The sequence below is a fragment of the Phytophthora parasitica genome, assembly GCF_000247585.1.
Source record: "Phytophthora parasitica INRA-310 unplaced genomic scaffold supercont2.19, whole genome shotgun sequence".
NCBI classification, from domain to species: Eukaryota; Oomycota; class Peronosporomycetes; order Peronosporales; family Peronosporaceae; genus Phytophthora; species Phytophthora nicotianae.
In genome coordinates this window covers 592,799-619,169 of record NW_008649005.1, presented here as the reverse complement: position 1 = coordinate 619,169, position 26,371 = coordinate 592,799, and the positions used below count along the sequence as shown (strand labels likewise).

Here is a 26,371-nt window from a genome sequence, read left to right as displayed (position 1 = left end):
GGGGGGTTCCTTGTTCCTTTACTTGCGAGGCTTGACCGCTTCCTGTAGCGGGGGAGTCGGGGGCGAGAGTGGAGACGATCGACCGGCCAAGCTGCTAACTCCGGCGACTGACGCGTGTCCTTGGTAGAATTACTTGAGTACTGTATAGGCCAATATACTTCCCGCTACAGCTGTCCAATCTTATACCGAAGGCACTTCTTCCTGATAAGGCAAATTCCACTCTGTTATTCCTTTAAGTCCTAGCGGTCCACTACCTTCTGCCCATCCCATAGATGTTCCTACTATCCCTCTGTAGCCTACTTACCATGGGTACAAATCAGTTGATGTGTCAACAGTAGATCGACCCCTTAAAAGTAGTTCGCGTATCGGAATCCTTGGGGATAGATCGCGTATCGGAAAGATTGTGCCATGTCGATCTACTCAGACTTTTGCGCAATCTTCGCAGATGATGGCGTAATCACATGGCGCGTCGTCGTTGACGATGAGTCCCAAGACTGGATCGAGTCACATCCCATCAATCAGTCCTTTGTTCCCAAAAGCCAACTGTCACTTAACCACACTTGAATACTTCGAGTCAACAGGGTGTTGATGCACACTCAGCGCGCCAAACCTCTCACGTGAAACACGCCTCAGCTCTTCGGACTCATGTCGAATCCGTTCACTAAGTAAACTAGAACTTTAACGATGAGACGCAAGGTTAACAATCCAAAGTTCATATTCAAAATACACAGATCTTTTTCAAACTCATGAGCAAGTACTAACCCTCCTCGTTCCGTCACCCTATCGTCGGTCTTCCTCGTATTCAATGTCCCTCTGGCGCTGGTCAAACCGCACCGGCAAGTGAACCAGAGGTCATCTCCATAGTCAACGGTGACTTCCTCTCCCCGCTCGTTCAGTCTTGGGCAATATCATGTACAACTTTTGTGTTTGTGATTGTTGAACTTGGTTGCAGTACTTTCACGATATATCCAGTGCATACGCCGACATATAGCTGCATGTAGTATTCAACTAGTCGTCTCTCTCCGAGAAAATAGTCTCTACCCTCATCGCCGTCTGGACTGTGACCAGGCTTCACAGCGGTATTCACTGTTTAGGCTGCCCCGAGAGGGCCGCCCAACTATCACGGCGAAGAACTCGCCAAATCTCCTTGAACAGCGCGCTGTCATCTGCAATGACGACGCTCAATTAGTGTTGGGTACTATAACACATTGAAGCCACATACGAATAGCTCACCACGCGGCCCTACAGCTTCACCTCCATCGGCGGTCGGTCGAGGCGGCATGTGCTGGCGCTTCACCTTCCTTCCTGACATTCCTTGTTGTCTTCGCTTTTCCCTATATCTTCAAAAGTGAGGAAGGCTTGCATCGTTTCAACAGCACCAGCGGCCAATCAGGATGCCCGTCGTGAACCCGACGTCCCTTTGGATTGACGTAACTTCATGAGATATCTGTTTTGACCAATCGGAACTCCGTATTTGGATTTATCGATGGGTGAATTTTGCCTCCTACCATTCTGTACCCACTTCGCTGGGCAGAATAATTGTTCAGCAGATGCTCCAGCTCTTTAGCCCTCTACGCAGCGGTTCTCGCACTCATCAGCATTATTATCTCTGTGACTTGAGATCGTAGATCGCCGTCCATCAAATAGATACCAATATCCGCTTCTCCGCCATTCCCACTAGAGGCACTCTCTTGCGACTGGAGCTCGATTTCGCTGCCGTCAGTTTCCGAGTCTGCGGTAAAGGTTTCGTCGCCACTGTCGTCGCGCTCTCCACTCTAGCATGATTCGACGCCGGATGGAACAAACCACTGCTGCTCGATTCCACTTAAGCTCTCTTCGTCACTCTGTACAACTGCACCAGTAGCTGAGTTGACCACGGGTTTGTTGGAGGCCAGATCCGCCGGGGCAGTTGACGTTGGGTCACTCATCTGGCTGTGCTCTTTCGCTGCGAGTGCATTAAAATGCCTCCTTTCATTTTCGAACATCTTGAATTAGAATAGTATACAAAGGTATTGTGTCCGCGAAAGGGTTAATACAGATGATCCCCTCGGCAGTAATCCCTAGGCTGGGAATACTCCTTTCAGCAATAAATTAACGGCTCCCGATGACCAGTCGGTTACAATCCAAGATAAAATTTTAATTCCCTCTCACCCCTCAGTTATAAAATGGAGTGCATTAAATGCTTCGAAATACTTCAAATTTTGAAGTAGAGCTTACTCTGACTGAAACAACACTCAAATAGTAGCCCCTCTAATGGTTTATCAATGAGTTTGTATGAAAATACGCCTAACCCTATAAAACATTTTTTTGCCGCCTTGACACGTTGATTTATTCTGAGGAAGTCAAATCTCTGTATTTAAATTTTGTATGGGTTGTCCTCGGAAGCAACTTCTTCGTGCCGAAACAACATTCAGTTGTTATTCAGTGTTGTATGGCCAATCATCGTACAGCAGTAGTGGACGTGGCAAAAAAGAAAGTGTCACCATTTTTTTTTTACTATTTTTAATGTTTTTATGTTTTTATGTTCTGCAAGTAAATTATGAACTGGGTCATATCGAAAAGTACGCGTTCGTATTCAAAAGTACGCATCAAACCAAAATGTACGGGATCATACCAAAGGTACGAGCTCATACCAAAATCTACGAGTTCATACTAAAATGTACGATGTGTGGAGGCCGATGAAAAAGTGCATTTGTTCAAGCTTCTTTCGGAGTGGTCGCAATCGGATCGAGCTCGTGCAGGAATCACCCGAAGCTGGTACAGTATGGCCAAATTGCTAGGAGAAGACCTCGCCATGTTCGCTAATATGATGGGGGCGTCAGACAAGTGCCGCTGGCACAAAACGGTTCTACCTCTTTTCAGCAGTTACTACGTCAAGTATTACGGAGGTGCCGGGAGTGCTGATAGTGACACAACGTTCACCATTTTGATGCTGGCTTCTTTCATCAGAAAAGATCGCAAAGGCCGCCGAAACAGCGCTTGCCGAGCAAAGCCATTGCCTGACTACTCTTCGTATCTATAGCAATGCATACGTACCGTTTAGTCTGAATACGTCCTTTTTGGTTTGAACTCGTATTTTAAGCTCTGACCGTATCGTACATTTTTGTCTGAACTCGTATTTTATAGTATGATGCAGACTATGTCTCGATCTACAAGCGTGGCGAATTTTATAATGAAAAGTCGTAGAATTCATAATTTAATGTCTTTCCACCATCCCTCCCTCACGCCATACAGAATGTTGCTCGGGGTGACCGGCGTCCACGCTGTCCGTTCAACAGCCTCCACTTCTATTTCCTGCGGCTCCAACTCCGCGAGCTTACGTCGAGCAGCTGTCCATTTCACATTTCTTTTTTCATAAATATTTTATATTTTAAAAAAAAATTACCTGAAAGGCGTCGAAACTGATCGGCTAGACGATATTCCTGACGCTTGCGAAGGATTTTGTCCTTGTTTCGGACGTACGAGTCACGGTTAATAGCCTTGCGTGACTTCCGAGGCTTCTTTTTGCCGCAGATCTTCCTGTGCTTAGCCATATTTGACTTGGACACCAGCTTGGAGCACTCCGGGCACTCGCCTCTAGGTGGGCGATCGTCATCGCTCCCCATTTCAGACCAATTTCTACGACTGAATGTAACTGGAGTGTCTCTACATAATTTATGAAATTGATTGGTCAAAAAAATATCTACATGTGGTCGCATATGATTGGCCAACAAAAGTGTTGTTTCATGTTGTTTCAGGGAAAGAAGTTAATATATTCCTTTTATGGGGTGCTTAACTACAGGAACAGTCATAACTGCACATGAGCATTCTTGCTGACAAGTGCGTACCGAATGTTAATCGATGAAGCGATCCATGGGACCACTCTGGACGAGACTCGAGCTTAGGATTACGGGTAAAGCCATCCGCCTTCCCTCTAATTGCATCACCCGTGTCGGTAACACTCTTCTCGTCACACCATGACCATGAGAGTCAAGTGCACTGTAGCGGATGCACGAATTTTGTTATTATTGACAGTCACGCTCAAGTTTGGCAGCATGATCCAACAGTGCCTTCACGACGTCCGTCATTTTCGCGTTTTCAAGTAGTTTTGCAGAGTTACGGAGCCTTGGAATGTAATCACGCGTTGCCGCAGCGGCCAATCCAGCCTTTATCTGTGCGCGAGCCTCATCAGTGTTCCCCACATCGTGCAGTATCAAAGCTGTGTTAATGTGAAGGTCGATCTCTTCCGGGTACAGCTTAATCCCTTTACGAAGCACATCTAGAGCCTGATCTGTCTCTCCTTTTTTCTTGTAGGATACACCCAGCATATTGTAGATAGTTGAAGCCTCAACAAGTAACTCGGGGTCAACTTTTCTGTCTCGAATAACGCCATTAGCGACGTCTGTCATACGGAAAAATCGGATTGCTGTGTCGTAGTCACCGCTTTCATAAGCGATGCTACCTCGATTGTAGAAATGGGTTGGATAGACACTATTGCGATCGATTGAATGATCCAGAAACTTCGTCGCTTGGGCAATAGACTCACTCCCAAGAAATTCTCCGATAGTAACGTCATCGTTACGTAGTCGTGCCTTCTTCATCCAGTGAGTATATATCTCACCGCCAATAAATCCAACACCCTGGAAGTGATTCGGAGCAAGCACAGCTGATTTGTAAAGGTGTCGTATTCCATGGAGGTAAAGATCCATGACCAGACCATTTCTGGATGCAAGTGTGACAAAGGCGAGTCCAGCATTCGTCTGACTTTCGATGTGCTTTGGTATCATTCCGATCGCGATGCGGAGATAGTCGAGAGCCCTTTTCGGATCCGAATTCAACAGATTTTTCGCTTCGTTTGAGAGAACTTTGACGTTAGTCGGCACGACATCGACTGCTGCTTTAAACAACGTTTGTTCACTTATCCAGTCAGCGTTGCGTAAATGACTTCGATAGCATCCTGCCGCGAGAATGAGTGTACCGCAAATGAGCACCACAAACCGAGCTGCGCCAAATAAGTTATGTGGCTGGGTAAAGCTTGAAACAGATTGGATTGTGTCACTGCTGCCTATTAGAGTGCTCGGTACCGTGTGCTTATCTATGATCGAGAACGTTCGATCAATAATACATCCAACGAGGAGGCAGAATCCGACACTGGGGAAGTAAAGCAGTCTCTCTGCTACCACAGTGCCAACTGGGAATATAACATTCGAAGCCGGGACAAAGGGAACAACTCCAAACGCAATACTCATCATATATAAAGACGATGGTGGGGTTTTCCTCGATCCTACCAATTGAAGGATGGCGCTGCGAAGGCCAACCGCTACAACCACGTATGCAATTAGGGTGTATACATTACGCGGATCAGTGATAGATTCGATTACTGGGATGGCGTTGTATCCGTAGTCGAAACAGAGCCACCGCGGCCATACGAGTTTCCACAGGTACCATGCGTGTAGATGTGCATAGGACAGCATTCTCGTTAATCTACTTTCCTGTACCACCACATTGTTAGCAAGGATGTTCCACTCCATCTGACGATGTTCACCGTTAATCCAGACTCGTACAAGCGCAGCAACAATCCCCGTGATCGCCGTTATGAGTAGTCTCTTTTGCATTAATTGTACGCCCATCTCCACATTTTGGAGCCGATGAGTTCTCAGTAGATCGTACACCATCAATAGTGCGAAGTTCGTGAACCCGAGCTCCTTGCAGAGTCCCGCCAAAATCGTCAGTATCAAGGCCATCACAACAAACCTCCACGACTTCTCACTCTTCTTCGCTCCACTGGTATAAGCCAGAAATGCCAGCAATGACAGCGACGTGCATAGCAAATCTGCTCTTCCGACAATACTTGCCACAGCGTCACAATGGATCGGATGAACCGCAAACAACAAACCCGACGTCAATGGCCCCACAAGGATTTTCCACTCTCCCACATTTGCAGTACTCTTTCTGCTATCACTCTCTACAGGAAACGAATCTTGTGGGTTCTCCTTAATGGGCACGGTCTCTACCCGACGATGATGTTGCAGGAACAGCACGTCCGCCACCTTCCACAGAAGCACCGAGCACCCGGCATGCACCAGTGCGTTGGTGCAGTGGTAGAGCCATGCACTATGGCCCTTGGCCAATAGATAGTTGAGGCGGAAGCTCAGCACTGTCAATGGACGATAACTCTTGTGGCTGTGCATGGATCGGATATGTGTTCCCCAAAAGTCATGAGAGAAGACTTCGAATAGGCTGCTGCCCTGAGCGTCGTCATTGGCCAAGACGGCGGATCGGTCATCCCACACAAATCCGTTAGAGTTGGCATTCCAGGCTGTGATTAGCGCGGCTGTGAATACGAGGAGTGCACAGGCCTCGCGTGGCGACACTTCCAGCATCATGGTTGACGTTCAAGATCCTCTTGTTGAAGCGGAGTCAAACGCAGATATAGTATTGGTAGAAACTTACAAACGTTTCTACCAGTGAAAATGGCGATACGCGAATGTAGTAAAAGTACACTCGTCGCGTTTTTATAGCCGCAGCCTCGAACGTCATGGAACTCATTCTAGCAGATGTATTACTGATTACAGATTCCAATAGGACAACAGCGATTTGTGTAAAAATAGAATATTGCAGGTCATAGTATTTTGCTAGACTTCAGCTTTCAGCGTACCCTGTTTCTGAACGAAGGGATGTCGCCCCCATATTTCGTGTCTATTCAATACTCTATTTGTTTAAAATCGTGTAGTTTCTCCACCTCTCACGCGTGTCCCCCGTCCTCAGTACCCTCTGGTTCTGACGGTCCACAGCGTCCCCACGCCTCTCGTTACCCAGTCAGCAACAAGCCCCCCGTAGCGCATTTCCGACTCCCGCTAGTAGCCATGATCTCTCCCCTGAAGGACATTGTTGTCGCCACCGTGCTCGGCATCGGCGCCGGTATGGTCTGGAACAACTTTAAGGACGGCGAGCTGGACCGCATCAGCCGATTCTACAAGTGGTACGACGCCCAGGAGGCCCACAAGAAGAGCCTGCACGCCGACGACTAAGCTGCTAATGGACGCAACCCAAGAAGCTATTGCTCCTCTTTATTGTGAGGCCACGCTATTGTCACATGTGTGTTGCCGGCCTACGTGAACAACAGCGTCGGGCAGGGATTTAACAGTCTTCAACAGGTCGACGTTTGCTGCCTACGAGGAGAGTGAGATTAATGCAGAAAAGTTAAGAAAAAAGCAAGAAAAATGAGGAAGATGGCAATGACCCACGCCACTGTTAGTGTATGCGAGGAGATATCTGAGTCTGAACCAAAGTGTCTGTTGCTTTAGCGCTCGTTGTTTCTACAGCTTCATCCATCGCCATTTTTACGTGAGGGTGCCTATTGTTGTTCGAGTGGTGCACTTCAATTTGGTGTGCACACCGTATTCCGCATTATTTGCGTCCTTTGAGCGTGCAAGTCGCTCAATGCGGCTTTACGTGCACTTCGAGCCGTCGGACGAGGAGCTGGCATGGACGAAGCGGGTCAATTTACCCCCAGTAGACGACATTAGTACGTGTCCGTCTGTTCGATCAGTCCTGCGCTGTTTCTTCACTGCATACAACGCTAAATTCCGCTCTAAGACTTTGCCCGAGCCGGGAAATGTCGACGTCTACGTGGAATTTCATCAAAACGCATCGTCTCGTCGACTGTTAGAGTCGCTAGATGAGTCCGTCGCCGAGATTGGCAGCTCTGCAGGTTGTACAGATAAAATGCTGCTCAAGAGCGGCAAAACGTGCGATTTCGAGCTCGTGGTGGTCCCCAAAGAGCCGCAGAGGAAAGTTCTAGGCCCTGAGCCTCCTCCAGCGCTTAAAACTAAGTTCAAGTATTTAGCTGAAACCATTGAAGAAGACGGTCGGGATTCCAAGCTTCATGGAGTTTTGGAGCTGGCGGCCACTTACATGAAGCAACAGAAGTTTCGAGCTGCCAGGGAGATTTATACTGATGTGGTAATGAAGAAGGAGCCACTCAATCCTGAAGCTTTGGTAGCACTTGGGGATATTTTGGTAGCTAATGGACAGCATGAAGAAGCAGTGGAGGAATATTTTTTTAAATGCTGGAAGGAACATGGAGGGGAAGAATGTGGCTGCAAGGCTCATGCCCAAGTGGCGTTTACGAGCGGACTGAAAATTGCAGAGTGTTACATTGAGCTGGGGAAGTTTAACGAGGCAGTGAGGATTTTGGACGAGATGCAGACGTTTTTACGTGTGAATAGTGGGAGTACTGGGGGAGAATTCAAGCGTAAGATCTTCTTTCCTGACACTGAGGAACGATTATGGATGGAGGAGCAGATGGATGTTTTGAAAGCACGAGCTCTGTATGAAACAAAAAGTTTCGATAACCAGGAGAACGCCATCTCGCTGATTGTGCACTTGTTACCGGATCTGGCAGCACCTACATTGAACCTGGACGCCCTGTTTCTGTATGCTAAAATTGCTTTCGACCGCGGCAAGAAGAGTGAGGCTCTTAGTATGGCGTTACGTGTGCTAGTGGGAAAATCAAGTGATCGAGCTGTCAAGAAAGTGCTTGTTTCGTTTCTAAACGACTCTGGTTGGATGGAACGATTGAAGAATGGAGTCCCTCCTAATGGTCCTTCAGCAGGAGCTGCATATGCGTTTATTGCGACAATACTAAAAGATTTGGGCGCTGTGGAGAAAGCAATTGCGTGTTTTCAACTGGCTCAAGATTGTGATCCACAAAATGCCTCGTACGCACTCAACCACGCGCATGCGCTAGAAATTTGCTGTCGATATGCCGAGGCATACCATATCTTGACTGTGTTCTTTCGCCGGAATGGTACGCTAAAAGTCGGAAGCGGCGGCAATGAGGCTGCTAAATTGCTTGCTGGGTCATTCGTTGAAATTCTCGATCTTGCGAAGGCATGGTATGGTGGACACAACGGCAAGCAAGCACCAGGTGTACTCAGTGAAATACAGGGGTATCGATGGTGCATAGAGTGGGTTTCTGGAAATGGGGGATACGCAAAGGTGACCCCGCCATCTTCAGACTCGTTGGATATGGAAGATCCGAAAGTTACTCCGCTACGCCTTCACACGGTGCAAGCAAAAATAAAGGCTTCTTCGGTTTTACCGGATGCGGAGCTGGACCTCCTGGCTTGCTTTTTCACGATCGTCAAAATACTGTTCGTCAATGGTCGATTGTCCGTGCTGCCATCGTTGATTCGTGTGCTTGAGCCCCTTCGACTGGGGCGTGAGCTGCACCGAACAACAATACGCAATGAACAGGCTTATTATGCTTGTATCGCGCAACTTCTTTCGATCGAGAATGCACTGGTAATGTCGCCTCCAGTGTCTCCAGACGGTTGCCCTGATGCGATTTATATATGTGGTGATTCACACACCTTGGCAACCGCATGGCGCGAAATCAGCCCCCATGATGAACAAATTCTGTTGCGGCCAGCTCTCGTGACTGGTCTCAAGCACTGGCATCTTAGGAAGGAGTCCACTTTCTACCCTAAACTAAATTTTTGGCATGTTGTTGCGAATATCCCGAGCAAATCCCGAGTCATCTTTTTATTTGGTGAAATCGACTGCCGCGAGGGGATACTGGAAGCAGTTGAGAAATGTAAATACGAGGTAAACACTGTGATAATTGTACACTAGAATGCTGATAGGCCTACAAAACTTGTGATATATTCGTTCTACTTGTAGACGATTAAGGAAGGTATGGAACACGCAATCGGCATCTTCATGGAGGTTCTTTCGGACATAGTGGAGAAGTTCGAGTTTGATGTGTATATCCACCCAGTCGTGCCAGTGCTGGATGAGACGCGCTCACTGGTAATCTCGTACAACAAGCTCTTTCAGAAACGTGTCGATGAGAGCTCAATCAGCAGGTAAGACGTACTCTATTACATCGCAACTTTATTTTTTTTTTCATCTATCATATCTTGCTTGTTCAGGTGGCTGGACTTCCACGATGACTTGGTGTGTGGAGATCCGCCAAAGGTAGGCACAACTAATACATGGGAAACTTTAACATAATTTGCTAACACGTAAGATCTACAGCTTCGACCAGAATTTCGATTAGACGGCACTCACTTGCATCCATCATATCTATCCAAGTTAGAAGAAGCGCTCAAACTGGCTGATGCACGATAACTCCTCAGCTGAAAAAAATTTCAAAGAACATCGTTGCAGGATGACGACAGCTCTTGGGTCAGAATGACTTGTAATCGATACAAAGCTCCAGCTGCCGTCGGACGGTCTGCTGGGTCGACTGACACGCAGGAACGACCCAGCTCCACCACCGCGCTGGGACTCATATAGGAGAACTCCACAGTTATTTCTCCCGTTGAAACTCTTTGCAGGAGTGTGGCATCACCAAGCTCACGACCCTCCGTCTCACGACTTTGTCGTTTGACTTGCGCGTAGGGCAGCGTGTGGACATCCAGCTCAGATATCACAACACCTAGCGAGAATATATCCGCCTTAACACCGTATCGTTCTCCAAGCATCACCTCAGGCGCCATCCACAATGAAGTCCCAACGCCTGCAGTCATGGTTCGATCAAGCCGTTCGCGTGAAATCCCGAAATCGGTCAGCTTGGCTGTCATTGACTGGTTTAATAAGACGTTGCGTGACTTGAGATCTCGGTGAATAACTGGCGAACGTAAGGAGTGCAGATATGTTAAAGCATGGCAAATATGAAGCGCAATTATGGCTTTCTCCCTATCGATACCGATAGGATGGTGCTCTGCTTCATATTTATTCAAGAGTGTTCGCAAGTCTCCACCGTCCATGAACTCGAGAACAACGCAAAGATCTGAGAGAGAGTCCCACGCGACACCGACATAGTAGACGATATGTGGGTGATCCATCATGGCAGTCATTTTTGCTTCGGTCAGAAATTCGTTGACGTGCTGGAGATTGGAACGCGTGGCTGATAGCAGCATCTTGACGGCTACTTGTTGGCCATTGAAGAATCCACAGTAAACTTCTCCAAAAGCACCCCGACATAGAAGCTTCTTGATAGAGATCTTGTTCCGAGGAATTCGAGTAGCAGTGATGGTGTCGTCGTCCCAAAGACCACTTCGAGTCTCCACTGGTGTTTGCTTTTTCAATCGTCTATACAAGACAATGATGACAGCAACTTGTGCGAGCATAATGCAGCTAAAGGCAGAACAGACGATAGTAAGAGCACTAACATCACTGGAGGAATCCGAAGCTTCTTGGGGAATGTGGTCGTAGTTACTGTGTCCGCTGTGACTGCCGTCCCGAGAGCTGATAGTTGCAGTGGGGTTATCATTCGAAATTTCCGGTCCTCTGCTTGTATACCACACATAGTTGCTTGAGCTGCATTCGTGGTTTGCCTTGGCGGAGTTATTGACAGTCTCGGACGCATATGCCACTGAACAACTCGAATCGGAGAAATACTGAATATCTGCCGATCCGTCACTGTGTAGGATGCTGGTCGAGTATCCTCCGGTATGCTTGTTCTCGGCGCACCGTCCAAGTGTTGTGGTGCCATAACCATAGTGCAAGGTGGAGCAATTGTTGTCCTCAAATCTCAGAACGATGATATAGGAGACGTCATTCAGCATGCTTATCATACTGGTCACGTAGTCTGTGGAGCACTCGATCGACTCCGCATCGTCGGATGTGGAAGCTGTCAGAAGTCCATCATTCGAACAGGTCAGCGAAGTACAATTGGCGACTTCGACTGCGTGAACTTGATACGCATAGTTGGAACTGCAAACATCATCCGAGTAATATGTTGCTATCGAGTACATCGCCACGGCAGCAACAGGTAAAATCTCATGAAGCAGGATCCATAGCAGGTGAATCATGAGCACGGGTGTATCCGTCAGAAAATTGGCAATGGGTCAGAAGTCGAAACGTTGGCTGTAACCAGCACGACTCCTCCCTGCAATCCAGTTCTCGATGGGTGCATCAATTCGAAGGGGTGGTAGCTGAAATGAGCTGAAATGATGTCAGCATGGTACACGTGAAACCTATAGTAGACTTCGTCTTCTGTATTTCAAACCTACAGAACGCTTGAATACCATTTTGTCTTTTCCTATGTCCTTCAGTACGCTAACTCTTTGGACAGGATGATCTGGAGTCTATACACACTCCCGCTGCCCTGGGAAGTGCGCTTGGATCAACCGATACACAAGCATATCCTAGTTCCACGATCGAAGGTGGAATGATTCCGGAAAACTTAACTCTCGCAACTCCCGTCGTGATTCTTTGTAGGAGTGCTGCGTGTGTCAGTTGCCGGCCAGTTGTGTGCAAATGGCGTTGCTTCGCCTGTGCAAACGGCAACCTATGCACGTCCAGCTCTGACAACACGACACCAAACGAGAAAATATCCGCTTTGACGTCATATTTCTCCCCCAACATCACTTCCGGTGCCATCCACAGCGACGTCCCCACTCCTGCAGTCATGGTTTAATCGAGCTGTTCCTTCGAAATATCGAAGTCGGTCAACCTGGCTTCCTTCGATAGGTTTCACATTCATAGTATATTACGAGACTTGAGGTCTCGATGAATAACTGGAGGCATTAGCGAGTGGAGATAAGTGAGCGCATGACACACATGCATGTAGAGCTATAGCCGTTTTCTGCTTATCAAACCAACTTGGCGCTTCGACGCTGGGACTTTCGAGCAGAGCACGAAGGTCACTAGTATCCATGCACGATGCAAAGATCCAATGGCGGGCCCCAGCCAACGCCAACAAAGCTCACAACGTGCGGATGCTCCATTATGGCGGTCACCTTGGCTGCAGTAAGAAAATAATTGACATGCTGAATGTTCGACCGCGTAGCAGAATCCAACAGTTTGACCGCAAGTTGTTGCCCATTGAACACTCCACTGTAGACCTCTCCGAAAGCCCCACTACTTAGCAATTTCTTCTTTGCCTTGTAAAATCCTCTTGGCAGTGATAATGTCATCGGTCCAAAGTCCCTTTTGTCCGCCCATTTCCGCTTGGAATGAAGCCATGCCACCCGATAGCAGCGCAGACGCTAGATACCCTCCCCTTCGACCGGCGCGCACGAAGAATACAACCATGACAGCTACTAGCAGCGCAACGCAAATCATACCGGCGAGAGTCCATAACTCGAGTTTTCGAATGCTAATCCAGTGGAGCTACTGGCCTTGTTGTCCTTGCTGCAGTAACAATTTGTCATGGTATCGCACAAATGATTCTTCAGTGTAGTTCTATTCGTTGTTGTCGATGACAATCGCTTCTCCTCGTCGTAGAAGTCGACCGTTGTGACCGATTACCTTCCAGTTTACCGATGACGTAGTTGCTTTCATTCTTGTACATGTCATAAGACTCCTCGCAGTTTCTTAAGCGGGATATCCGAACGCACTGAACAAGATGTCACAGCCTTCGTCTTCGTAATTCACTAGAAGAATTTATGGTGAGTCCCCGAATGCATTTCTTATTGTCGACAGGTAGTCAAACGGACATAATAGTTGAGGACATTTTTGTAGTTAATCTTACAATATCGGTATCTTGACTTGTTTTGGTGCACAGGTCTTCCACACAAGCAAATCCATCAGCAGTCTCGTACGTGTTAACAGTACATGGGTAGTATAGGAGTCGGTTTCCGGCATAGCGAACGGTGATCCAACAAGTCGTTGCTTCAGTCGTCGTCCAGATCGTTTGGCCGACTTGTACCAGCAGCAGCACGAATACAACACGATATATTGGATATGAAGTAAAAGTGACGCAAACCACTATTCAATGTCATTCCATGTACCTAATATACCTACTCAGTCACTTGACTGAGATTCGTGATCTCAAGCGTAGAGCAGTAAAAAAAAATAGCCCCAAGCATGACTATCAAGACAATAGGACATTTGAGTTCTTGCTTAGTAGCCACCTTTGCTGCTCTGCGGGAAGGCACCGTATCAAGTACATCACATATCAGGTCTCCAGTATCTTATGATTTAGTGTACCTTTATATTTATCAAAAGTATGTATTACACAGTCGGTTCCGTGACCAGCTCACCCTAATTCACTTATCGCGCATTACCCTGCCAACTCTTGCGATAAGATAACTTGAATTCTGTAAAGCGCCTCGGCAGCCGTCGGGCGATCAGCAGAGTCCACTGCAACACAAGCATATCCCAATTCAACCATCGATGGAGGACTTGACTCCGAAAACTCCACTCGAACTTCCCCTGCAGTAATCTTTTGTAACAACGTGGCATCCGCCATTTTCCGGCCGGTTGTGTCCAAGCTTCTCTGCTTGGCCTGCGCATACGGTAACGTGTGCACATCCAACTCTGACAACATGACACCAAACGAGAAAATATCCGCTTTGACGTCATATTTCTCCCCCAACATCACTTCCGGTGCCATCCACAGCGATGTCCCCACACCTGCAGTCATAGTTTGATCGAGACGTTCCTTCGAGATACCGAAGTCGGTCAACTTGGCTTCTTTCGACTGGTTTAACAAAATATTACGAGACTTGAGATCTCGATGGATAACTGGAGGCATTAGCGAGTGGAGATAAGTGAGTGCATGGCAAACATGAAGAGCTATAGTCGCTTTCTCGAGGTCAACTCCGGCCGGATGTTTAACGGCCTCGTACTTGTTCAATAAAGTACGTAGATCTCCTCCATCCATGAACTCAAGAACTACACACAGATCAGAGAGCGAATCCCACGCTACACCGACAAAAGTGACGATGTGAGGGTGATCCATGGACGCAGTCAGTTTAGCTTTAGTGAGGAAATCCGTCACGTGTTGCAGATTTCCTCGAGTGGAAGGCAGCAGCATTTTCACAGCGACTTGCTGTCCATTGAATCTTCCAGTGTAAACTTCTCCGTAGGCTCCACGACTGAGAAGTTTCTTCATTTTCACCTTGTCACGGGGAATCCTCTTTGCAGTGATGACATCGTCGTTCCAAAGTCCCGTTTGTCCGCTCATAGCAGCTTCAAGAGAAGTCAAGTCGCCCGATGGCAACGTCGCAGTCCATTGTCCTCCTTGCTTTCCCCTCGATCTGCGCTGATATTTGTAGATGATAGCAGCTACAATAATCAGCAGAAACAGTATACAACCGCAGATGATTCCGATGATAGCTCCAGTACTCAGACCACCACCATCATCATAGCTGTTGCTACTGTACCAGCGTGTGTAGCCTGTGTCCGAATACATGTACGAGTTGTAGTCGAGTGGAACGCAATCTCCACTCTCCAGTGTAGTTCTAGAAGCGACGACTGCGCCAATATCAGAGGTCGTCGATGAGTCCGAGATTATCGAGCAGTCTGGCGTCGTAAAGAACTTGACCTCTGCTGTGCCTTCCTCGGACAGTGTCGCGTTGAAGTAGAAGAGCGCTGAATAACCGCTCTCCACCGCAACGTATCCGAGTTCACACGAGCCGGTCACTCGGTATCCAACGGCGTAATCGAACGAGGTGGAGGCGCAGGTGGCGTCTGTGTAGATGGCTTGGATAATGTACTGGGAAGTACCGAAGCTTTCCTTCATTGTCTCCAAATACTCCGACCTGCATTCTGCAGTTCGATTGTCGTAGTTCTCATCGGTGAAGCAGGTTTCAGCGGTACAAGTAGCTGCCGTGTAAACTCTGACGGCGTTTGGTGTGTCGCTGCAAGAGACGAGATCCGTGTAGAACTTGTCGATAGCGTACGTAGTTGCAGTCACTGGAAACCAGATATTATCCACCACTAGCAGCAGGGCTAGTAGTACAAAACGATCCATGTTGTTGTCGTAAGATCCAACGCACTCGATAAGGCGAATCCAAAAATGAGGTCGCTGGGTAGAAGCCCCGATGCATTGATCCCACAAAAATCACATGTGAGTCTATGGGTTCACTTGGCAAGACGTCAGCTAGTAGCATCCCCTCGCCGTTGCCATCCTGGATTTTGGCGTTTGATCTCGTGGGCATCGATTTAGAAGCTTGTGGCATCGAATGTAGTTTCTACTTGGACGTGTAACTCACACCTGCGTCAGGAAGTAACATGAGGAAGAAGGCGACTCTACAGTTGGAGGTGTCCTTATGTAGATGTGAGTTTGCAAGAACTGGTTCTTAGGAACTCGTTTGAATCACCCGAGACAAATCTACGCCAAACGTGTTGAGCTTCAGCAGTATTTTTCACCTCCATACGAAAATGCAGACACAAGTTTCTCCAACGGCAATCTTTACAGTTTTTTTTTTTTTAATTCCATCAATTAGATAATGATATTTAAAAAAAAACTTCACGTTTCATTAATGCGCAACTACTTTTGCGCCAGAAAGACGTGTAATTTGTACAAGGCTTCGGCAGCACTTGGTCGATCATCGGGATGAATTGATATACAAGCACGACCCAGCTCGGCTATAGCTTCCGGAGTCTTCACCGAGAATTTTATATGCTCTTCCCCTGTCGTGATCTTCTGTAGCAATGCTGCGCCAGTCATGTGATTACCATCAGCATCAATTCCCGGCATTGCATGAGCGTACGGCATCGTGTGAAGGTCAAGCTCCGATAGCACCACGCCAAACGAGAACATATCTGCCTTCAGATCGTATTTCTTGCCTAGCATCACCTCAGGGGCCATCCAAAGCGACGTCCCTACGCCTGCAGTCATAGTGTTATCAGGTCGCTCTCTTGAGATACCGAAGTCCGTTAACTTTGCTGCCATTGATCGATTCAGTAAAATGTTTCGCGACTTGAGATCTCGGTGGACGATCGGCGGGTTGAGTGAATGAAGGTACGTAAGTGCGTGACACACATGAAGAGCGATTGTAGCTTTCATCTTGTTAATACCCACCGGTTGCCCTGCCTTGAGGAACTCATCCAAAAGCAATCTCAAGTCTCCGCCATCCATGTACTCAAGTACAACACAGAGATCGGACAGCGAGTCCCAAGCCACTCCAATGAAAGACAAAATGTGCGGATGGTCCATGCTGGCAATCATCTTCGCTTCAGAGAGGAGATCGTTCACTTGTTGGATACTTCCTCGTGTTGCGGCGACTAGCATCTTCACAGCGACTAGTTTTCGGTTGAACTTCCCCAAATACACCTCACCATAAGCTCCACGACTGATAAGTTTCTTGATCTTGACTCTATTGCGCTGGATTCGATTCGCGACGATGGCGTCGTCGTTCCATAATGCACTTCGATCTGCTGACACGATCTCCGGTAGAATGGTTTCGTCCGACTGTAGAATGACAGTCGTTAAAGGCAGACTACGTTGTGTCAGCAGCTTCCGGCTTTGGCTTTTTCGAAAGAACAGAAAGCCAACCAGAACAAGACCAACCAAGCACGCAACGGAGATACCGACAATACTTGTAACACAAACACCATCGTCCAAGATCACATCGTTGCTACTATACCACGTATATCCGCTAGCATCACAGGAATGATCGCCAAGCGTTTTCTTGTCGACTTGTTCCATTGTTATCCACTGCTCGCTTAAACATGGAGATCCTGAAAAATACTGCACCGATGCTGATCCATTGGATTCGAACCTAGTGACGAAATGAACGCCCATGCTTTCGTTCACGTTAAAGGACCCTTCACAGTTTCCTGACGCGAGGAAGGCAGATGCAGCGCCGAATGTGGAGCAGTCGCTGGCTGGGGAATACACCTCGAGGATGTACGGGAAGCTGCCGAATTTGTTTCGCAGAGCCGAGAGGTAGTCTGAAGTACATTCCGTCGATATTGTGCCGACAGCGACACCGTCAGCTGTACACGCCTCGTTCGCGCAATCGGGAGACTCGTTGGCATTAACGAGGTACGGGGTGCCATCACACGCTGCGCCAGAGTAAAAGGCTTGAATTAAATACAGCGATGCTGCTATGTGAGACCAAACAGTGCCAGCATTGACCAGCGCTCCCAGCAACACCACGCGTTTCATCGCTGTGAGAGATTAAACAAAATAAAGAATGCAGGTCCAGTCGGCGACGACCGGCCTTCATCTTCTCACGTGGTTCCCCGGAGACCACTGGTTGGCGTTTCTGCTCGTGGTACCACATCGCAGGGACCGTCTCTAAATGGCGAAAGTGGTATTCGTATACTACTCAGCAGACTACTGTGCGACGTTAGAGGAGTAGCTGGCAGTGTAAACTTCTACATGCAAGGCGAATGGCAGTGTGAAGTAAAAACCTGATGTCGCAGGCTGCGACTCGCAGTACATGTTTCCTATTCAAAGACGAATCAACGAGCTAAGGATTTGGTGGACAATTGCAACTTGCATGCTGCACATTCAGTTGCAATTGACAATTGTTTTCCAAGTTCACGTTTGCTGGAAGAGTTGGAACTGCATGCGTTGCAAACTGCTTCTTTTATAGTATTTGCAACGCATGGAGTTCCAAGCAAACCTGAACTTGGCACCTCTATTCATCGGCCAGTCACCTTCATCATTTCCCCAATCTGAAGGCTAATGTCTAGTTTCGCGTTGAAACTTTCAAGTTCTCAACAGCACCTCTCTTTAACTGCATCCATCTTGTTTGCAGCTACAGTTTTGGGAAAGAAACATGTACTGCTTGTCAAACAACGCTATTCAATTCAGCATTCAACTACGCATTCAAGAATTCAGCATTGCAGTCGTCTGATCCATGCTGTGGCAGAGCTGAACGCGGCCATTTTGTGCCATTTCCGCGCGACGTCACTAAATTCCCAATTGTTGTTTGACGTATAGAATGGAGCAATTCATAGAACACGGAGTGCAGTACAGCTTGCTGGCTGCTGCCTCGCATTCGGATACTAGCAGCTTGCTTGATCTGCCTCGCATTCGGATACTAGCAGCACTTGGCCGTTCTCGAATATCAGTATAACATCGATCACACGGAGGAATTCGTTCACGCAGTCCAGACCTCTCTGGGCTTTGATCGTCACGAAAAAGTTTTCCGTTCCGAAGATCTGAGCACTGGTCCACACCAGATCCGCCAGGTTCGTAAGGGTTATCCATTCTCGAATGTAGTTCTCCATACTCACCACGTTCACGATATCACGGAGATCCTCAATCGACCGAGCATCTAAGATTCTGGAGTAAGCCCACCTTTTCTCTTTCATAGGTTTGCACACTGCCACTTCTCTATCTTGTTCTCGCTCTTCTTCCTCCTCCACACGCAGTTCTTGCTCACACTCGTCAGTGTGCGCGGCGATACACACTTCGTCGTCCAGACCATACGCACGACCTCGTCGACAGATTCGACTGATCAATGCGTCATCAACGCCTTCAAAATGAATTCGGGCCGTCGACTCAATGACTCGAGCGATTTTTTTCTGTGGTAATCTTCTCTTGGTACAGAGTCTCCAGTGAACAATCTTCGTCTATCAGCTCACTGTCCTGATCGCCCTGAGTTCTCCGATAATGAACACCATTGCTCGCCCGCTCCAATATACCGCGAACGGATTCCGCTTTCGTGTTGGCCATGACCCAATTCAATACGTCAATTGCAGGGAGATGTGAAATCTCTCTCCCTCCAGTGGATTAGAGAATACTCTGCGCTACCTCATCAAAGCATGCAATCCACAGGGTTTGGTTGCAACCGAGCTGCCTCATGCGTCCTGCCCCCTGCATCAATTTGTCTTTAGTAAGCTTGGGTCCTAGCGTTAAAACAGCTGAAGCGTTAGAGGGTAACTTCATGTCGGACCCACGTGATCGTGCCTCGTCAAAGACCACGAAAGTCTCGCTCTCAAGCATCGACGACTTCTTCAAAGGCATCACAACACGGCGGGTCTTTTCAGCGATCATCCAGCAATTGAAGTCCATCCGACTATCATAGTAAGTCACGCCACCAAAGACAAAGCCATTTTGATCAAGAAGAAATTGCGCTGCCTCAAGGTTTGAAACACCAGCTAGCAGTGCTCCAGTGTCGATGAGAGCTTGTGTCTTCTTGTCGATTGCAAATAGAAGGACATCCTGCCATGGGATCGGAGAACGTATAGAAATGGGACGAATTACCTCGTAGCCTTGAGTCACCTGTAAGATCTTGTCGATCATTTTTCCATTCGTGCCTACTAACAGAGGCTCATTTGGCTCACACTGCTGCACTGAGAGAGGAAGAAGACGGTGGTTATTGTTCGTACCAGATAATCCAATGTTATTGTCTCCAGCTGCGAGATTCCACGCCGTTCTTGACAAACACTGAGAATACTGCGTCGTATCCCTAGGAAATACACACATGTTCAGGAAGAAGTTGATCGCACCCATACAAAACCTATAGGCTATGCAGAGCGTCTCGAACTGTCAAGTATCCGTAAGACTAATATGACGGCCATCACTCAATGCCTTGCGGGTTTCATCTCTTAAACCCGCCTTGACGCTCTCGAACCATTGACGATATTGCTGTTTCTGCTTCGAAAGATCCAACTGCAACAATATCTGAAAGGTACGTCGAGTTTCCCCATTTGTCAGGCCTTGATGATAAGATCCCAGCAATGCGAGTACAATACAAACGTCCGGATGGCTGAACTCGGATCTTTCCGAAGGAAAGGGATCGCGATTCTTTTGGGCCGAGATCCAGGAAGTGGAAGGCCAAAATCCACTCGATATCGTTTCTCCATACAATGCTCCAATACTCCAAATGCTATCAGACCTCGTAGTGCCAGTAACTGAGAAATATACGGCGAGAACTGATGTATGGTAATACATTTTATAGTAGTTACTTTATAATTATCATGGTGTGTCGGCTTGTTACTTTTTAATTGTCGACTAGTCACTTCACTTAGGTTCGAATTTTTAGGATGCACAATCGAACCTAAGTAAATACCAAAAACAAAGAATCAACTTCACGCCTACCGGCCGCCGAACGAAGCGACGGGCCACCCTTCTAGAGGAGGTAGAGAAGGTTTGCGACGCAAAACCTTTGAGTTTGTATTCTCGGTTTGTGCAATATGATAGGTTAAAAGGAAATCAAATAGTCTATTTGCTTGGATAAATGTCAGTAAGGCAATGGCTGATGGAATGAGGCCAGCGTCCACCCAACTTAAGATAAGCCGAGGGATGTGCTGGAGAGGTGGCCATGTGATGCCACCTCATATCCGAAACTGACGGCAACAACCAACTACGCCTTGTAAGCAATAAGAAGTTCTTAAGGTTTGGCGCTGAAGGTTAAAGGGTTTAGGGGACTAGGGTGTAGTGTTCTGTCTACGAGAAGCGAATGCGTAGGTAGAACGCTTTCTGTAGTTTAGGATCCGTGTGCGTATGTGGTTACCGAAAGCTTCTTGTAAACTTACGGAACTGTCAGTAAGGGCCATAACCAGCGAGACACGGGTATTCCCTAGTGTCTCGAGCCACATTAATTCAAACGGGTGTTCTCAATGAGATCCAGTACTATCGCCTTCTTCAGGTGCTCTCTTAAAGCCTCAGTGCTCTCCACTACAGTGTTTAATCGAGTCCCGTCAAAAGCCAACCCCCCCCCCCAGCGTGCTGAATAGTCTGGAGAAACACAAGAAACATGGGGAGCCTCAAGTACCTTGGCAACTAGCGATCCAATCGACCTGTGGGCTACAACACTCAGTAAAGCTTCTGCAACTTCCCACCGCTCAATCCCACTGCAGAGAGGAATTGGAGAGCCTACCGCATACACCAAATGATACTTGTGGTGAAGAAGGGCGTCGCATTCGTCCAGAATATCTACGAACTGATCGCTGTCGATTTTGTCCAGTGTGTTGACGAGAGGAGAGTCCTTATCCAGCTCGAGATGCTTTAGCTCAAGTGACATGCGGTCTGCAGGAGATACAATCTGAACGCCCCCAAACCACTTCATTTCATCAAGAATATCTCTCATTAGCTCGAACCTGCGAGCATCCAAGTCAATTTGACGGTGGAATGGCTGTTCAAAAATGCTCAGCTAAGCATTGGAAGCTGACAAATACCGGTGCATGAAATGCCGGGCTTCGCTCACTAAAGGACCAAGAAATTTGCACGAACCACTCGCGGGCGACACCTGTGTGTGAAATACAGGAACAGCATCGGTAAGATTACGCGAGTCTTGCCACGTCCCATGTTAAGCTGACAAACGGTTCCTGGTTGATTGATGAGATGTTGAGGTATGACAAATTGCTCATAGCGGATCTGTAGTCGGCCTTCCACTTCAAATGCCAACCAATAGGGGAATTCCACTGACTGCCATTGACGCACGTTGAGTAGTTCGTCCACCAATTGAGCTTCTGACACATTAGAACTGCGTTTAGCTTTCCAGATCAGACGCTCCACATTATCTTCCAAAACACAAATTTCTAATTACAGTAGGACTCCTGTCTTGAATTTCTCCCTCGCTTCTTGATTTAATTAATCCCAGAGTCAACGTATCGATCATTTCTTTATCGAAAGAGCACCGTATAATATCACCCATCGTCATTACTGGCACTGCGTTGACAAGCATGACAAGCATGAGAAGCCGATCGCGTCTACTACTCGTAGACTTTGCAAATGCATCCCACAAGTATTTTTCCATCTCGAATCTGCGGGATGAAACATCTTGAAGCAACTCCGCAAATGGCCTGACTTGGGAACTTGGGGCCACTTTTAACTGCATCTCAACTTGCGATCGGTAGCATTTCCAGCTGTGTTCCAGTTCGTCCAACATTGCTTTACCCACGACATTGATAATATCCCGCCTTAGTGGCAAAGGCGCTATTTTATCTGTCGCTCTTCTCGTAAATATAACAAACGAACCAAGCCTCACTTCTACAGTTTTCACGTGATTTTCAGGTATGGGGAGCTGGTTCAACGACACCGATTCTTGAGGTGGGACAGCTTTTATAGCATGTACTATCCGACCAAATACCAATCGTTCCTCATCGCGTCTGAAAAATTTCCGAAACATACTCATCTGCCGTCCTCGTGCACACATATCCACACACTCGGTTTGTTCGTCAACACATTCGATCGCCAACTTACTCGATTCACTTTGACCATAGAGGAATCCTAACTGTTCTGCCTTCATTATCAGCGTTACTGCCAAAATCTTCACTGCTCGAAGGCGAAAACTCGACCGACAAATCGTTCGTAAGGTATCCTTTTCAAAAGAAGAATAAGGTCTGCTGGATCGACACGCTCGTAAAAGCTGCAAAGCACCTTCAGCTCCCGTCACCTGTAGCCGCTTACTCGGTATGTTCTTCCCTGCTTGGATACAAACAGCTGCCAGCTGCAATCTCGCACCGATTGTCTCGGTTTCTTAAACGACGATGCATGTCATACCACACGACCTCCACACGGCTATCTGGTTCACAGGGCATAACGATGTCCACCATGCCGTCTGAACCCTCATTGACTGAGCCAACTGGAAGCAGCATCCGAACTTCTGGTCGTGTGGTGTCCGATTTGTCCTTTAGTTCTAGTACCAGGTATCGCGGGGTAGGAAATCATCGAATAGCTGGCTACACGATAAATAGTACCCTTTGTGTTCTACCGACGTGAACTGCATCTCGGCATCGAGACAAACTGCAACTTGAAACGGGGCAACTCGATCTTTAAAGTAACGTCAGGAGATTTGAGAGGATGGAGAAGCTTCTCGTCTTCGAGCTTCGATAACACATTCAATACATCCACGAGCGGATCCTCTCTTTGAACAAAAGAGTCATAGTCAGTGACATGTTCTATGATGTATTCGTTGGACAACGTGGCATCACCGAAGGGTACTTTGTAGCATTGGATAACGCTGTGCTGTCGAAGATAGCAACGAAAAATACCTCTCGATTCTTAACTTCCTTTGGCCGGGAAAGGACGCAGTTTCGCTCCACCCAATACCAACGAGAGTACAAATCTCGCAGTCGAGTGGGGAAATGAGCGCAGAACGAATCAATCCAGTCAATAGGGCACAATTGAAATCTACCCGAAATGTTACGATGAGCTCCAGGATAAATAGTTCTTCCACTTCCTGACATCCAAACTCGTACAATACAAACTTTCAGTCCGGAAAAGGCCATCCACACTGTTCACCTCGAAGTTACAGCATCCGAAAAGTCCTTGGAATCGTTTATGTTCGCGAATATTGGTTGGTATTCCACCAGGTGGATTACCATCCGTCAATACAACACCCATGAACAAATTAACCGCGTAGCGGCTATCAGAAGATTCAAAGCAGCATCCAAACCTTTCGTCACCTGGTGATTCCTCGACTTGCTTCCATTCCATGTGCCCTGGAGGCGGCGCACTCACCAAATGAACCAAAGTAGTTAGTACTTTATCGATATCTTTCTTCACATAGATAACCAAATTGTCAATCCTTCGAGACATCATTTCTTGAACTTTTCTCTCCACTTTAAGCATTTCCTTAGTGGAGGGGAAGTTGATGCTAGCACAGAGAAAATTGGTCCGGAACAACACAATCAACTCACATATCTCCAGAGCTGCTCGATCGTTCAGTGGTCCCAATGTGCAGGATAACAATGCGTAGCCGTATAAAACACATTCTTTCTGACGGAGAACCGCAATTCGAATTGGATAGTCGTTCACCCTTATCCTCCAGTCGTAAATCCGCAGCTTAACGTCGTGCCATCCTCGCAAACAATTTCACTATAGGTTCTGCATATCCCGTGTAAATTGATGGAGATATCCTGAAAGTTCACTGAGAAGTGGAATATTCTCGAAACAACTTGGCGTTTGCTCGAGTTTATTCGCAGCGAGCTTCAGCACGGCACAGAATGTTTGCAACCCGCTCTCCTCTTCCAGCATATCCGTCTTCCAGAGCATTTTCGGATCCTCCTCAGTAAGATCACCGATTTGATACAGTGTCTGTCGCACAATCGTTTCCACGCACGAGTGCGACCACGGTAACTTGTCGTGAAGTAAAATACACTGTAGCTTCCGGAGCTGCTGCTTCGGATAAGAGCGCAGCGATCCTAGTGCAATAAACGACGCTTTTTATCGTATTCTTCTGGTCTATTGTGCAAATTTGCATAAACCATATTTCCTCGGGTTTCACCTTGACCAGGCCATGCGTTCATCCACTGAAAGTCCGCAACTGATTGTGGCATTTGCTCTATGAAGCTATCCACTATACTAATCGAAGTAGCGTTGAATGGATTGAGAATTACACCGGTCGAGCCCGCCCACGTTAAAGCTGCACCTCGTAGTATGTGATCCGCATCACCAGATAATTTGAGGGATCTCTCGAACATGAACGTCTCAAATGTTCGCAGAACTAGAGTGCACTTGTACGATTTGGGAGTAGCGTCAGCTTGTCCCCATTGAAGCAGAGTCTCCAGACTGCATGTAACCCCGTCTAGAAACCAGCATCTCTCTGGATTAGTCAACACACGATTGTGACGCGTTTCGCTATTTTCTAGTGTGTTACATTCCCAGTCTCGTTTCGGCGAGTTCACGTTCACCCCACATTCGAGTGTATTCAACTGCTTAGTTACCGTGGAACTTGGTGGACGATAGCGTATCATAGTCTGTTGGTTTAACGCATTAACGAATTCTTCAATAGTAGCTCGTAGACGAGAACACTTCTCATTCAAGGACGACACATCGTACCCACTTTCAAGAAGCTCTATAGCACTCTGAACAACGTCTTGCAGCATGAAAAACATATTGTCCACAGAAGCACATCCGTCTTTAATATTAATTTCACGACCAAACGTATCTTGCGTCTCAGTCACGTATAATTGAAGCAGGTTCATCTTGAACATTACCATCGTTTTTCTAAAAAGTCCTTGACCACAGCAGAGGTTTTGATCGATCACTGTCTGCACAAGTGGCGAACAGGTATCACGAGGTCTTCCGCCCGTGTGCATCCCAACATCAGTCGTTCCTCCTTGCGAAGAGAATCTCTCATCATAGCCAACATTTCCATTTTCTTTCACGATTGAAGTGATTACAGCAACGGCACGTCGCACCACTGCGGCGATAAATTGCTGTGTCTTTTGATTTCCAAGATCATTAAACGCTGCACTCCGTTTCGATCCTTTATCCTGTTGAGCTTTCGTCAACTTTGCGTAAAACACGCTACCAAATTTCTCCTCCAACGCCGAGCACAATGCAACGTTTTGTAGGTTTAGGAACGGCGCCATGGACGCATTTGCCGGTTGGCAAGAAGTGTAAAGTACGTTCCCATCCGTCCACAAAGACAACTTCCAACTTGACAACCGCAGCACTTACTTTGGTTCAGTGTACAACGCAACCGTACATCGGTAGCCACGGATCATACCAAACATCTCCACTTCGATGATTCCAGTCGACGACAAACCTCTCGCAGAACATCAACTTCATGGCCGGCGAATTCGGAGACAGGAATGATGCGATCGTCGACGTGAGGGTTCATTTGAGCGCAGCAGTGGTTCGGCATCGACACAGGTTCCAACTGTACTACCAAACTGGTAAACTTCTTTACCAGAACCTTACACAGATCTTCATCTTGGCAATCACTGGGGGGGGGGGGGTATTTTTGAAGCGAAATGCAGCATTAAGCTAATCGTTCCGGTCTGTCTTGGAGCG

At 47.4% G+C, this 26,371-nt stretch overlaps 11 protein-coding genes across 17 annotated transcripts; 2 read left to right on the top strand and 9 right to left on the bottom strand.

Annotated features, from left to right (window-relative positions):
- Positions 1 to 3,073: 3,073 nt before the first annotated feature.
- Positions 3,074 to 3,650, bottom strand: PPTG_10367 (hypothetical protein). The gene is made up of 2 exons (XM_008905043.1): positions 3,386 to 3,650; positions 3,074 to 3,315 (listed from the first exon to the last, which is right to left on the bottom strand). The coding sequence occupies exons 1-2, from the start codon at positions 3,603 to 3,605 to the stop codon at positions 3,272 to 3,274; spliced, it is 264 nt and encodes an 87-aa protein (XP_008903291.1). The 5' UTR covers positions 3,606 to 3,650; the 3' UTR covers positions 3,074 to 3,271.
- Positions 3,651 to 3,734: 84 nt separating this feature from the next.
- Positions 3,735 to 6,399, bottom strand: PPTG_10366 (hypothetical protein). Its single transcript, XM_008905042.1, has one exon. It carries the CDS (start codon positions 6,363 to 6,365, stop codon positions 4,005 to 4,007), a length of 2,361 nt encoding a protein of 786 aa, XP_008903290.1. The 5' UTR covers positions 6,366 to 6,399; the 3' UTR covers positions 3,735 to 4,004.
- A 281-nt stretch (positions 6,400 to 6,680) lies between these two features.
- On the top strand, positions 6,681 to 7,292 carry PPTG_10365 (hypothetical protein). The gene has a single exon (XM_008905041.1). The coding sequence runs from the start codon at positions 6,846 to 6,848 to the stop codon at positions 7,008 to 7,010; it is 165 nt and encodes a 54-aa protein (XP_008903289.1). The 5' UTR covers positions 6,681 to 6,845; the 3' UTR covers positions 7,011 to 7,292.
- Positions 7,293 to 7,402: 110 nt separating this feature from the next.
- PPTG_10364 (hypothetical protein) lies at positions 7,403 to 12,042 on the top strand. Of its 7 annotated transcripts, none has more exons than XM_008905039.1 (4): positions 7,403 to 9,580; positions 9,667 to 9,851; positions 9,918 to 9,963; positions 10,024 to 12,042. In XM_008905039.1, the coding sequence occupies exons 1-2, from the start codon at positions 7,423 to 7,425 to the stop codon at positions 9,672 to 9,674; spliced, it is 2,166 nt and encodes a 721-aa protein (XP_008903287.1). In that variant the 5' UTR covers positions 7,403 to 7,422; the 3' UTR covers positions 9,675 to 9,851; positions 9,918 to 9,963; positions 10,024 to 12,042. The 7 variants fall into 7 exon arrangements, with proteins under 7 accessions (XP_008903287.1, XP_008903282.1, XP_008903286.1 ...); XM_008905034.1 differs by having other exon boundaries at positions 7,403 to 9,591; XM_008905038.1 differs by having other exon boundaries at positions 9,667 to 9,963.
- On the bottom strand, positions 9,847 to 11,850 carry PPTG_10363 (TKL protein kinase). Its single transcript, XM_008905033.1, has one exon. It carries the CDS (start codon positions 11,802 to 11,804, stop codon positions 10,137 to 10,139), a length of 1,668 nt encoding a protein of 555 aa, XP_008903281.1. The 5' UTR covers positions 11,805 to 11,850; the 3' UTR covers positions 9,847 to 10,136.
- An 813-nt stretch (positions 12,043 to 12,855) lies between the features above and the next one.
- Positions 12,856 to 13,288, bottom strand: PPTG_10362 (hypothetical protein; the record flags this gene model as incomplete). The annotated part of the gene is made up of 2 exons (XM_008905032.1): positions 12,856 to 13,034; positions 13,246 to 13,288. The coding sequence occupies 2 exons, from the start codon at positions 13,286 to 13,288 to the stop codon at positions 12,856 to 12,858; spliced, it is 222 nt and encodes a 73-aa protein (XP_008903280.1).
- Positions 13,289 to 13,917: 629 nt separating this feature from the next.
- PPTG_10361 (TKL protein kinase) lies at positions 13,918 to 15,729 on the bottom strand. Its single transcript, XM_008905031.1, has one exon. It carries the CDS (start codon positions 15,692 to 15,694, stop codon positions 14,000 to 14,002), a length of 1,695 nt encoding a protein of 564 aa, XP_008903279.1. The 5' UTR covers positions 15,695 to 15,729; the 3' UTR covers positions 13,918 to 13,999.
- Positions 15,730 to 16,128: 399 nt separating this feature from the next.
- Positions 16,129 to 17,961, bottom strand: PPTG_10360 (TKL protein kinase). The gene has a single exon (XM_008905030.1). The coding sequence runs from the start codon at positions 17,834 to 17,836 to the stop codon at positions 16,214 to 16,216; it is 1,623 nt and encodes a 540-aa protein (XP_008903278.1). The 5' UTR covers positions 17,837 to 17,961; the 3' UTR covers positions 16,129 to 16,213.
- A 723-nt stretch (positions 17,962 to 18,684) lies between these two features.
- On the bottom strand, positions 18,685 to 20,137 carry PPTG_10359 (hypothetical protein; the record flags this gene model as incomplete). Its single annotated transcript, XM_008905029.1, has 2 exons — positions 18,685 to 19,206; positions 19,436 to 20,137. 2 exons carry the CDS (start codon positions 20,135 to 20,137, stop codon positions 18,685 to 18,687), a joined length of 1,224 nt encoding a protein of 407 aa, XP_008903277.1.
- A 976-nt stretch (positions 20,138 to 21,113) lies between these two features.
- On the bottom strand, positions 21,114 to 21,695 carry PPTG_10358 (hypothetical protein; the record flags this gene model as incomplete). Its single annotated transcript, XM_008905028.1, has 2 exons — positions 21,114 to 21,149; positions 21,507 to 21,695. The coding sequence occupies 2 exons, from the start codon at positions 21,693 to 21,695 to the stop codon at positions 21,114 to 21,116; spliced, it is 225 nt and encodes a 74-aa protein (XP_008903276.1).
- Positions 21,696 to 24,448: 2,753 nt separating this feature from the next.
- PPTG_10357 (hypothetical protein) lies at positions 24,449 to 26,345 on the bottom strand (the record flags this gene model as incomplete). The annotated part of the gene is made up of 2 exons (XM_008905027.1): positions 24,858 to 26,345; positions 24,449 to 24,774 (listed from the first exon to the last, which is right to left on the bottom strand). The coding sequence occupies exons 1-2, from the start codon at positions 25,945 to 25,947 to the stop codon at positions 24,449 to 24,451; spliced, it is 1,416 nt and encodes a 471-aa protein (XP_008903275.1). The 5' UTR covers positions 25,948 to 26,345.
- Positions 26,346 to 26,371: the final 26 nt, after the last annotated feature.

Bases quoted from the DNA above. Each gene is read 5' to 3' on its own strand.
- PPTG_10364 (XM_008905034.1), top strand. From the start codon at position 7,423: ATGCGGCTTTACGTGCACTTCGAGCCGTCGGACGAGGAGCTGGCATGG. The intron at 9,852-9,917 runs GTAAGACGTACT...TTGCTTGTTCAG, and splicing joins GATGAGAGCTCAATCAGCAG to GTGGCTGGACTTCCACGATG. The intron at 9,964-10,023 runs GTAGGCACAACT...TAAGATCTACAG, and splicing joins TGTGTGGAGATCCGCCAAAG to CTTCGACCAGAATTTCGATT.
- PPTG_10365 (XM_008905041.1), top strand. From the start codon at position 6,846: ATGATCTCTCCCCTGAAGGACATTGTTGTCGCCACCGTGCTCGGCATC.
- PPTG_10361 (XM_008905031.1), bottom strand. From the start codon at position 15,694: ATGGATCGTTTTGTACTACTAGCCCTGCTGCTAGTGGTGGATAATATC.
- PPTG_10366 (XM_008905042.1), bottom strand. From the start codon at position 6,365: ATGATGCTGGAAGTGTCGCCACGCGAGGCCTGTGCACTCCTCGTATTC.
- PPTG_10360 (XM_008905030.1), bottom strand. From the start codon at position 17,836: ATGAAACGCGTGGTGTTGCTGGGAGCGCTGGTCAATGCTGGCACTGTT.
- PPTG_10367 (XM_008905043.1), bottom strand. From the start codon at position 3,605: ATGGGGAGCGATGACGATCGCCCACCTAGAGGCGAGTGCCCGGAGTGC. The intron at 3,316-3,385 runs GTAATTTTTTTT...GCTCGACGTAAG, and splicing joins TCAGTTTCGACGCCTTTCAG to CTCGCGGAGTTGGAGCCGCA.
- PPTG_10363 (XM_008905033.1), bottom strand. From the start codon at position 11,804: ATGATTCACCTGCTATGGATCCTGCTTCATGAGATTTTACCTGTTGCT.